Raw genomic sequence first — 12,158 nt, forward strand, 5'->3', positions numbered from 1 at the left:
TTGGGTACATAATTGTTTATCAGGGTTATATCCTCTTGTTGTATTGATCCCTTTAGTATTATGAAGTGGCCTTCCTTATCTGTTGTTATTGCCTTTACTTTGAGGTCTATTTCGTCATATGTAAGTATGGCAACCCCAGCTTTTTTTTCATTTCCATTTGCCTGAAAGATATTTTTCCATCCCTTCACTTTCAGTCTGTGTGAGTCCCTTCTAATGAGGTGGGTCTCTTGTAGGCAGCAAATGTATGGGTCATTTTTTTTATCCATTCAGCCACTCGATGTCTTTTGATTGGAGCATTTAGTCCATTTATGTTTAAAGTTATTATTGAAAGGTACTTGTTTATAGCCATTTTTATTTTTTGTGCCTGTGTTCTTTCTTACCATTTTATTTCTTCTTTTTACACCAGTCCCTTTAGCATTTCTTGCATTGCTGGTTTGGTAGTGATAAACTCCCTTAGCCTTTTTTTTTGTCGGTGAAGCTCCTTATTTCCCCTTCAATTTTGAATGATAGCCTTGCTGGATAGAATATTCTCGGATTCATTGCCTTGCTTTGTATCACTTTGTAAATTTCCTTCCATTCTTTTCTGGCCTGATGTGTTTTTGTTGAGAAATCATTTGATAATCTAATGGGAGATCCCTTGTATGTAACTTTCCGTCTCTCTCTTGCAGCCTTTAAGATTCTCTCTTTGTCCTGAACATTTGCCGTCCTAATTATGATGTGTCATGGTGTGTCTTTTTGGGTTCATCTTTTTTGGGACTCTCTGTGCTTGTGTGACTTTTTTCTTCCCCACCTCAGGGAAGTTTTTGGACAATATTCCTTTGAATAGATTTTCTAAGCCTTGTTCCTCTTCCTGTTGTTCTGGCACCCCCATTATTCATATGTTGTTTCATTTCATGTTGTCCCATAGCTCCCTTAGGCTCTCCTCCTGTCTTTTAATCTTTTTCTCCAATTGCAATTCAGTTTCGCTGTGTGTTGCTTCCCTGTATTCTAATTTGCTAATCTGGTCCTCTGCTTCTCCTAGTCTACTTTTGAAACTTTCCATGGTGTTTTTTATTGCAGCTATATCACTCTTCATTTCTTCTTGATTCTTACATAAGTTGTTGATTTTTTCATTCATTTCTTCTTGATTCTTACATAAGTTGTCGATTTTTTCCTTCATCCGCTTTATGCACTCTAAGACCCTTATTCTGAATTCTTTTTCTGACATATTGCATGCCTCTGTTTCACTTAGCTGCTTTTTTGGTGATTCATAATTTTCTTTCCTTTGGGTTATTTTTTGTTTACCCCTTTTTGGTCTCACCAACTGATCTAGATGTTGAGTCATGCAGGGACTGCTCCTTGGGTGGCAGTGGTTCCTCAGGCTGCAGTTGCCCCTCAAGTGGTTGCACTAGTGGCTGCTCCTCAGTTGGCAGTGACTCCTCTGGTGGGTGCTTTTCGCAGCAGTGGTGTCTCCTCTGGCTGCTAGGTGAGGCTGCTCTCCCAGCTTCTGTGGACAGGAGTGGGCTGTTCACGGGGCTTCTGCCCCTCAGATGGGTGCAAACTGCTCACTTGGCTGCTGTTCCTTGGATCGGGGCTGGCTGCATGCTGCTGCTGTTCCTCAGATGAGGCAGTCTGCTCGTGAAGCTGCTCCTCTTTGGACAGGGGCAGGTTGCTTACAGGGCTACTGCTCTTCATACAGGTGTGGGCTGCTCGCACAGCTGCTGCTCCTCAGATGGGAGATGGCTGCTTGTGAGGCTTCTGCTCCTCAGGTGGGACTGAGCAGCACATGCGGCTGCTGCTCCTCAGATGGGGGTGGGAAGCTCACCCAGCTGCTGTTCGTCAGACAGGTGCAGACTGCATTGGCTACTGCTCCTTGGACCAGTGTGAGCTGCGCAGGGCTGCTGCTCCTCAGATGTTGTCAGTCTATCTGTTCGTATGCCTGCTACTCCTCAGACAGGGGCGAGCTGCTCGGGCAGCTGCAGCTCCTTGGGCCGGAGTGAGCTGCACGTGCAGCTGCTGCTCCTCGTACGGGGGCTGTCTGCTCATGTGGCTTCTGCTCCTCGTATGGGGGATGGGCTGCTTGCATGGCTGCTTCACTTCAGGTGGGAGCAAGCTGCACGTGTGTCTGCTGCTCCTTTGATGGGGGCAGGCTGCTCACCCAGCTGCTGCGTGTTGGACAGGTGCAGGCTGCATGTGTCTACTGCTCCTTGGACCAGTGTGGACTGTGCAGGGCTGTCGCTCTTCAGATGTTGGTGGTCTGCTCATGTGGCTGCTGCTCCTTGGACTGGGGGAGGCTGCTCGGGCGGCTACTGCTCCTTGAATGGGAGTGGGCTGCTTGCAGTGATGCTGTTCCTTGTACAGGTATGGGCTGCTCACACTACTGCTGCTCCTCATATGGGGGCAGGCTGCTCATGCAGCTGTTGCTCCTTGGATGGGGGCAGATTTCTTGTACACCTACTGCTCCTCAGACAGGAGGAGGGTGTGGGCTGTGCAGCTGCTGCTCCTCGGATGGGGGTGGGCTGTGTGGGGTTGCTGTTCCTCAATCGTGGGCAGGCTGCTCGAGTGGCTGCTGCTCCTCAGATGGGGCAGGCTGCTCATGTGGTTGCTGCTCCTTGGACGAGGGAGCGGGCCACTTACATAGCTGACAGCTGCTGCTCCTTGGACAGGGGCAGGCCACGTGAGGTTTCTGCTCTTAGGTCTGGGGCAGGCTGCTCGTGAGGCTGCTGCTCCTTGGACATGAGTGGGCTGCTCACGTGTCTGCTGCTTGCATGGTTGCAGTGTCCTGGGTTAAGGTGTTGGGCTGGTCAGAGGGGAGCATGCTTCAGAACTCACAGGAGCCTGTGCCCAGGGTGGCTGGAGACTCGTTGACCATGGGACCACAGCCAAAGTAGCAGGTCCCTGGCAGGGGTGTCTGTAAAGTCCCAGGTGTTATCTGAGGGCACTCTGGGTGGGGGTGAGGCCTGACTCCCAGTTACAGCAGCTCTCCCCTTATAAACGCTAGGCTTCTGAGGACAAGCCAGCCTCCTGGAACAGCTTATACGGTAGCAGAGGTTGCCTAGTTAGACGAGCCCATTTAGCCTGACTCTGAAGGCCCTGTGGGATCTATCTATGCCTCACTCACATACACACACATCCCACATGAACACACACTCCTCTTTTGGTCCCTCACTGATTCACGCTCTCTCCCTCACTGCCGCCTTCTTCCTGCCTCTGTGTTGGGTCTGGGGTGTTATTGACCCATTTGTGGATGGAGATTCCTCTTTAGGTGTTTGGTTATGAGCGTCACTCTCTAGCACCTGGCCAGACAGGATAAAATTCACCTTGACAAGACACGACACAAAGGGACCAAAGCACAAATATACTCATGACAACAAAAACCCTACTATATGTGACCACCTGAGAAAAGAGAATTAGGGTCGAGAAAAGAGAGCATAAATGATATTGAATAGAGCAAAAAAGATAAGAGAGAAAAGAAAAAGGAAGAAAAGGAGAATATATATATATTCACAGAATATATGGAAAACATCACAGAACCAATACATAAACAAACAAAACAAACAAACAAAAAATAATAACAATAAAATTAAAGAAAAAAAATACAAACACCAAACCCCCAGCAAAGAGGTTTGGGGGCAGAATCTGTAGATGTTGAGCTTATATATAGAAGAGTTAGATGAATATGGGGAGGATCTCAGTTAAGTATAGAGGAAGTAGAAATGGGATGGGTGAATAAGAGGAAAGAGAATGAGAAAAAAATAAATTTACAAAAAAATTGATTTTAAAAATGGTATAAAAATAGCAAATAAAAATAAAATAAAATAGAGTGATGGAAAAATAATCTGAGAAGAAATAGAAAATAAAGCAACAAACAAAAACAGGGAAAAAAAGAAAAAGAAAGAGATAATAAAGTAATAAAAAAGAAATAAAATAAAAAAAATGAAAAAGTAAAGTGTTCCTTTGGCTGGCTTAAGACCCCAGTCTTCTGTACTGTAGTGTTTCTTAGGATCCAATTGCTGGGATGGAAAGTCTCTAGTCCAGCCCCTTTGTGCTCTCGGGACCATTTAGGTTTTTCTTTTTGTTTTGTTTTTTAGTCCTTTAACCAATCAGCGTGGAATCTGGGTGTGGCTCTATGAGTTGCCTGGATACTGGAGGGGAGGGGCTATCTCTTCAGGGCAAAATGGCTGCCTAAGTCCCAGGCCCAGGCATGACTCAGCACCACACTCGATGCCACTACTCCTGGATCCCCCTCTCTCCCCAGATTCCACAATTCTGGACTTTCTTCCATGCTTCAGCCACGAGTAAGTGTCTGTATCCTAAAGGTCCTATGAACTAGGCTCTATGAAGAAGGGCACAAGCCACAGAGGCCGGCAAGCCTGCACATCTGCCCATTCCTCTCTTGCCGGTACTCTTTAGCCTTTACTGACTGTGGATCCAGATCTAGAATCCCCTTCGATGGGGGAAAGGCTGTGCCTCTGCTCGCTCTTCTGCTGGCACTCCTCAGCCTTTCCTGATTGTGGACCCAGATCTAGAATCCCCTGCCGAACAGCAGTTCTGAGTACCTTTTTTCCCCCACTGCGCTTGTCCCAAGGGACACGACCCAAGCCCGTGCCGTGTGGATTCCCTCTGATCCTCAGGGCTCAAAGGTCTGGCTGATTATCCTTCCCAGAGCCTCGACTGTACCTTTCTTTGGGAGTCCTCTGCCTTTCCTGGCTGCAAACTGTCTCCCAGCTGAATCTCCTCTGCCAATTCGGGCTGGATGTTACTGGTTTCAGCTGCTCACCCTATCTGCTCCGGGACAGGGCACAGGACAGGGCACAGGACACTCCGTTGGCTCAGTGCGCCATTTTGTCTCTCCTGTCTGGAAATTTTCATTGGCTTTTATAGCACATCAAGCCCTAACCAGTTTGGCTCAGTGGATAGAGCATCAGCCTGTGGACTCAAGGGTCCCAGGTTCGATTCTGCCCTTTTCCTCTGAGCATAGCTTGAACTCTAGTCCATAAATTTTTGGATGCTTATTGCTGTTTAATTTGAGTTTCTTTAATTACTACTAAGATTGTACATTTTTCATATTTCATTACTATTGGCCACCAGTATATTTTATTTCTTGAATTTTCTCTTCTCATTCTTAGATATTTCTCTTCTCATTCCTACTTTGATATACACCATTTTCCTGTTGATTTGTCTGTTATGTACTTTGCAAATAAACGAGCATTTCAATTTTAATCTTACAGTGCTTTACTTTTTGGCAGAAAAGTTTTATATTTTAATTCTGATTTTATTTTTCCTCTAAATGTTTACCCATTAACTGAGAATTATTAATTGAACCGTTCCTTATTTTCCTATAACCTTGGAAATTTATTTTATCATGCAGATATGACATATATGTATAGACATACTTGGGGCTGGTTTTGGTAGCCTATACATTTGGTGCATCTAGTCTTGTGTTAGTAATACACTATCACAATTATGTTAGTTTTATAAAACCTTTTAACATAAGAGGACCAACTCCATTCTCATTGTACTTTAAGTAATTTTTCTAACTGTTCTAGGTTTTTTTATTCTATCACAAGACCTCCTGATGAGGTCCTCCAGCCTCATTCTGTTTTGGAACTGAGTCTTTGGAGAACTCACATCCCTCTCATCCTCTTCCTATCCTCTCAGGCCCTCTGTGGCCAGGGCCAGTTGTCCTGGGCTTGCTCAAAACTCAGCAGCGTTTGTACCCTCCCATTTCTGCCCTGATCCAGCCCTCTGGTCACAGAATGCATTCTCTTGGCCTGAAGTTGCCATCTGACCTTAGGCCTTGACCTGACCCCAGCCACTTACATGTGAAATGAAGCACTCAGGGAATTAATAAAAGTGCAGGGGGAAAATAAAAGTGCAGGGAGGCTGGCAGTGGGGTCACAGTGCTATTTCCTCAGGTCAATGGGCCTGGAAATGTCTTGAAAACACTTTATTCTACCGTACAAACAGGCTTACAGATAGGAATTCAGGATTTCATTCACTCAACTCTTTCATTTTTTCACTCTGTCTTCTTACTGAACAAATAGGAAAAGTACCGTTTTGCTCAGGTAGGGAGGGCCTTCGTAAGTCCTTCTGTGGCTCAAGGTTGTTCGATCAGGCAGCCTGAGAGAGACTGTATTGCTTAGGTAACTGAAAGTCAAGTAAGTTAATATTCAAAATTTATGCAGTAAAGATGGGCTACATGTGCTGCAGTGACAACCTCCATATCTCACTCAAGGTCCAGGAATATCCATCCAGATAAATATTTAAATTATAAATATTTTGTTCCCTCTAGTAGATACCTGGGTTCTTGGCTCTAGTATATAAACACCGGCAGCTTGAAAAGGTCAAGCACACCATTAAGTTTGAATTAAGGATATCCGGAAGACAAGAGTGATTGAGAATGCCCTCCACTTAAGCAACTCAGTTCTCGGTGTTTTTTATCGAGGGAATTCAGGACAAAGATAAAAGATTCTAACACCAACAAACACCAGAGTGTGCCCCACTGTCAGTTCATGCTGGGAAGTGGGTTGGTTGAGTAGCAGGAGGGTTGAGAACCAGGAGGTGATCTGAGAATATACTATGGAACTGAGCAGGGGCTTCCCCATGGAGCTGCTGTGGTTGTCACCCTCCGCACGTGGAAGGACCCCAGGTTACTCCCAGGATGTCACCTGGAACTGTGAGGGTCATAGCATCTCCTGAGAGGTCAGAGTCACTCAGTCCTGGATTCTCGTGGCACCCGGGCTACTACACTAGGGACCAAGGCTACTATGGGTGGGGCAGGGCTGTTTAATGCCCGTGTTCATCTCTGCCCATGAATGTGAGTGTAGGAGAGGTCTCTGTGCTAAGAAAGGGTGAAAATCTGAATTTTCTGAAATACTTGCTTTAGTCCTTGGCTTTCATCGGGCGGGGCTGTGTCTACAGAATCCAAATGACCCTCCTTACTTGTTCTCTGTGCTGGAGAGCGAACCAGACCCCATGTTGAGGTGGATCTAAAGCTTCTCCTAGGGCCCGGAGCCTCAACAGTCTTGGCCTTCAACCCCACAGGACACATCTTTTCTTCCCATTGAGTCAGTTATGCCATTTCCCTCCACTTTTGTCAAAGAAATCGGTTGCCTTATATACTGGGATGGGAAGTGGTCAATTTAAGAGGGACTGCCAGACCACCATGACCTTCCATGGGTACCATTGACCATACTGTGCTGTGGGGTCCATCCCCCAGGCCTAGTCTATTGGGCCAGAGGTGGGTATCTGAAACAGGCAGATTCACTTCCATAGGAATTTTGACCTGATATCAAGCCAGAGTTTCTGATCTCTGTGTGACACATGACTCTGTGCTTGGGCAGCTGAGAACCAGAAGCAGAAGAAGGTGGTGGGAGAAGGAGGAAGAGAGGCGAGGATGCAGAGGCAGAAGCAGGGAGACCGCACAGCGCTGCTTGTGCACCCGCAGTCCTTGAGCCACCTCAGAACTCTTCATTCTTACAAAAGATGCTTCCCTGGGCTTAAACCATACCCACTGCTTTTTCCTTTCTATTTGCAATGAAATACCTTTCTAAGCTCCCTGATGGATGGTGTCCAGGTGTGACATCTGAATTGAAGATTATTTGCTCACTGTTGCGTAACTGACATATTTCAGAAGCTGCCAGGACTTGGGGTTTTTTTTTTCAGTAACAGGAAAAAGGTCTTAGCAGAGAGACTGAGCTGTGTGCTGTTGGGAGGTGTGGTTTTTGTTTTCCTCTTTTTTTTTTTTAACCTATGGATAATCACTTTATTTATTTGAATTATCTTTCATTTTTAAATTGTAGGTGACATACTGTGTTATATTAAGTTCGGGTATACATCCTATTGGATAGTCATTACATAACTTACTAAGTGATCATCCTGATCAATCTCGTCCCCATCTGACACCATGGTGATTACATGTGGCTTTTTGCTTTCAGACCTGCTGTCCTACATCTGAGTGTGGCTGTGGAATAGTGGGAAGAGGGGTGTGGCCTCCGGTCCCTGGAACAAAGGAGGGCTGCCTGCCTGTCTTCTTGCCTCTCCTATGAGCCTGGGCTTCATCCAGGTGTCCTTCCAATTTCCTAAGCACAAGTGTCATTAAAATCAACTGGTACACAGAGGCCTTTGGCCTAAAAGTTGACAGGCCAGAAATATAAGGTTTGGGTCAGATGACCTTTCACGTGACCAAGTTGTAGCACTGACACACCTGGGGCCTTGAGCAAGTCTCCCGCATCTCTGTGGGAGGAGGAGGAGGAGCTGCCCAGCTGTCTCTGAGGCTGGGTGGGGGAAGAACCTCCTAGACTGAGGCCAGGGCAGGGCTGGGGGTGAACCTGGGCATGGCGGGACCCTCTGTGCCTGAGATCTCAGCTGGAATGGGGATGTGCACGTGTCCCTCCCATGAGCCGACAGGCAGTCACAATGACAGGGCAGAATGAGGTCCTGGTGCTCAGGGATGCGGAGGAGGCTACTCAACTGGGCCACACAGTCCTGCCAGGAAGGCTGATGACCTGCCAGGTCAGCCCACTTCCGGGGCTCAGGCTTTGAGACAAAGTTCAGCCATAGGAACTGCCCAGGCCTGGGGCTCTAGCTGGCATTGGCCAAGGAGTCTGGGGCTCCAGGAGGTCCTGAGAAGGCATGTAATGTGGGTGCCAGGGATCTGAGCCCTGGACAGAATGAGCTCATCCCTGGAGTGAGGGTGAGGGGGGGAGAGAACGGAGAGCTAAGGCTTGAGCAGATCGCCATTAAGTGGTGAAGAAGAGGGGGAGGGGCTAGCAAAAGAGGAAGATAAGGAAATGCCATAAGGGGACACCACAGCCAGAGGAGGGAATGACAGAGGAGGGAGTGACAGAGGAGGGAGTGACAGAGGAGGGACTGACAGAGGGGGGAGTGACAGAGGAGGGAGTGACAGAGGATGGAGTGACAAGCAGGGTTGACAGTTTGAGGAGGCAGAGGGCTGAGGAGGAGCCTTTGGATTTTGGGACTTAATTTTATCTCTGTGAAAGGGAAAGCAGGCTGGCCCCTAATTTCTCTGATAGAACAGCCACTGAAGCAAGTTTTGTATTTTATTCTGGGAGAGGAATTCCATGGGAGCCCTTGGCTGGCCTCACCCCACGACTCTGGGCAGAAGCCCAGCCACAGAGCCCTCAGCTCTTTCTTGTCATGTCAGCAGCACACGGGTCTGGGCCAGGCTCCTGGACCAAGCCTGCCCCACCCACCCCAAGGGCTCAGAACTCGCAGATCACAAGGCGCTTCTCTCCACAGGACTTGTCGTTCCACTTGCCATTGGTGAAGATCTCCACACAGTCCTCATTGCCACCATTGTTGTTGGGCTCCCCGGGGGCCCAGTTGGAATAGACCAGGGGCTTCCCTCCTGGGTAGGTGAAGCTGCCCTCCGTCTGGGCGTCAGTCATGCTCAGGAACGCAGCACCCTTGTTCTCAGCCTCCAGTAGGTGTTGCAAGGCCTCGTTCTCAGCTGCAGAGCGTGGGGAGGGCAGCTGCCCCCCGGCCTGTGCACACACTTGCTCTGCCTCCTGGAAAGATTTCTCAAAGCCTGCTGTCTTGAAGACCTTCTGGCCAACATCTCGGCCATTGGGGAAGAGCTCCACTAGGAGGAGAGGACAGTCAGGTTGGGGTTCTGGGGGCACCTTCAAACACTGGATGGTTCTGAGACCTTTGTGCTCCAACCAGAGCCCCAGGCCTCCCATATAGGGTGTCAGAGCACCAGGGAGGACAAAGGTGAGACCCCAGCTCCACGGTGCACTCTGGGAGGTGGATCTGCCTATCTAGTTACAGGTGAGAACACTGGGCTCAGAAAGGGAAAGTATTAGGCTCAACTCCATGTGACCATCACATGTAGAGTTGCGGGTCACCCTTATATGTTCTCACCCTAGAGCTGAGATGTTCTCTTCCTATTTCACCCCATGTTACATGGCAGAATCGGTTTCCCAGTTACTGGGTGGGACTGGAAAGCTTTGGCATCGTGCAGCGAAGTGGCATCACGGCCTCTGAGAGCTGGAAACAAGGAAGGCATTCCCTCTGATCTCACTGTGGACCTTGCATAACAGCAGGGCATGTGGCATTGACAGGGAGGTCCGTGCCGGGTGTGGGTGTGGGAAAGAAGAGGAGAGGGTGGGCCATCTGAGGGCAGCGCTGTGCTAATCTCTGCACTGTGTGTGCCCTGTGCTGGCCTCTAAGTGTGCATGTGGGGGAGGCTGGAGAGCTGGGAGAGAGACAAAGACAGCTCTACATTCAACTATATGTTTTCATTCCATCTAATTTTCCAAATCTTTGTTGTTGTGTGTGTGTGTGTGTGTGTGTGTGTGCTTTAATATATTTTTAGTGATTTCAGAGAGGAAGGGAGAGGAAGAGAGAGATAGAAACATGAATGATGACAGAGAGTCACTGATTGGCTGCCTCCTGCACACCCCTACTGGGGATCAAGCCCACAGACCAGGCACATGTGCTGACCAAGAATCTAACCATGATCTCCTGGTTCATAGGCTGTCTCTCACCACTGGGACACGCTGGCCGGGCTCATTTTCCATCCTTTTGACTTCTGGGTTCATGCATAGAAGCCTTCAGGGCTCCTAAGAGGGCTGTGCTCCAGTTCCAAAGAGCTGGTTAAGTGCCCAGGCTGCTCTCTGACCCACTGTGACCCTTCCACAAGGGTTCAGGGTGCAGACTCTTCACAGGCTCAGGAGGGCACCCAGAGCAGCCCTGGAAAGGAGCACCTGGGTGGGTCTGTGTGCACACATGAATATGGCCACGTGCCCATCTAAAGGCACATGGGAGCACTGAAGCCCACTTGGTGTGTGTGAATATGCGTGGGTGTAGATGATGTGAGGTGAGTGATGGCATGTGTGTAATACACATACACGTAGCAGGTACATATGATGAATTTTCCTTTGTATCAGTGTGCTTGTGTTTGAGTGAGCACACATGCATGTTTGTGGAGAGGGGGAACATAATAAATGCTTGAAACCTCAACCTTGGTTCGTGCGTACTTAGTGGTTTTAGGTACGTAGGCGCTAACTGCATGTCTCACCCTGCACGCTCTCCTCCTTCAGAAACTCCTTTTTGGATCAGTGAGATTTGCTGAATGATTTGAGCTCAAAGCTGACATGGGGAAAGCAGGGAGGAGGAGGGCAAATTAGGGACTGAGGTGGAGATGCCCACAGGCACAGGCACTGGGCTGTGCTGCTGGAGCCTCTGACTCCTCAGCACCCAGGTTAGGGAAGAGTCTCCACCATGAACACCCAGGGAGGAGCAGGAGAGTCCAGCACTGGGCAGAGCCCAGAGGCAGCCTGCCCCCTGCCGGACCCAAGGCATGTCTCAGGCGAGACTCTCAATGGCCATATGCCAAGGTCAGCCCTCACAGCCTTGAACCCAAGCACAGCATCCCAGCCCCAACTCTCAGGACAGTGTCAGGAGTCGCTGATGCTGTGGTCTGGGCAGCAACATCTTGAGGGATTTGCACCTCCAGCCCCATAGAGATAAGAAATGCATACTGGGGAGAAACCAAGATGGCGGCATAGGGAAACACCTGAAATTGCTGCCTCACACAACCACTTAAAAAATACAACTAAAAGACAAAACAGACATCACCCAGAACCACAGGAAGGCTGGCTGAGTGGAAATTCTACAACTAGAAGGAAAGAGAAAAGCACACTGAGACACAGAGGAGGTGCGGAAGTCATGTGCAGAGGTACAGAGGCACACGCGGAAAGGGCTGGCAAATTGAGGACACCATTGTCTTTTTCAATCAGGAGGGAGACACATGCTCCCATTCTGAGCTCCAGTTCCTGGCTAGTCTCTGTGGACCCAGACTCATACGGGGAGAAACTGGACTGTCTGGCATCGGACAGAATTCGAGGGTGGCTTTCTCTCAGAGGTGCTTGCAGTGATTACCATGGGTCACTGAGACCCACGGCCTATTAGGGCAGGACTGAGGATCAGCCACAGCTGTTTACTCTGCCCTGTTGATTCCCTGAGACCCCGCCCCACCCAAGCTGTGCACAGAGGCTTTTGCATATGAATGGCCTGGCCCTTTGCAATCTAAAATTACCTAACAAACTGTAGCTGGGTCAGAGAGACCCAGAACTTCCAAAAGAAGGCCCAAGGTCCCACAGCAGCTTGCATTGCTTCACAGCTAGGCCTCATCTGGGCCCCTCAAACCC

General features: G+C 48.8%; 1 protein-coding gene across 1 annotated transcript in view; it reads right to left on the reverse strand.

Moving 5' to 3' along the window:
- Positions 1–9,049: 9,049 nt before the first annotated feature.
- Positions 9,050–12,158, reverse strand: part of SFTPD (surfactant protein D) — a 7,696-nt gene continuing 4,587 nt past the window's right edge. The window contains exon 6 of the mRNA XM_006755072.2: positions 9,050–9,586. Coding sequence (XP_006755135.2) covers positions 9,207–9,586 — 380 coding nt within the window. The 3' untranslated portion in view covers positions 9,050–9,206. The remainder of the gene's footprint in view (positions 9,587–12,158) is intronic.

This window comes from Myotis davidii, unplaced genomic scaffold (assembly GCF_000327345.1).
Source record: "Myotis davidii unplaced genomic scaffold, ASM32734v1 scaffold112, whole genome shotgun sequence".
Lineage (NCBI taxonomy): Eukaryota > Metazoa > Chordata > Mammalia > Chiroptera > Vespertilionidae > Myotis > Myotis davidii.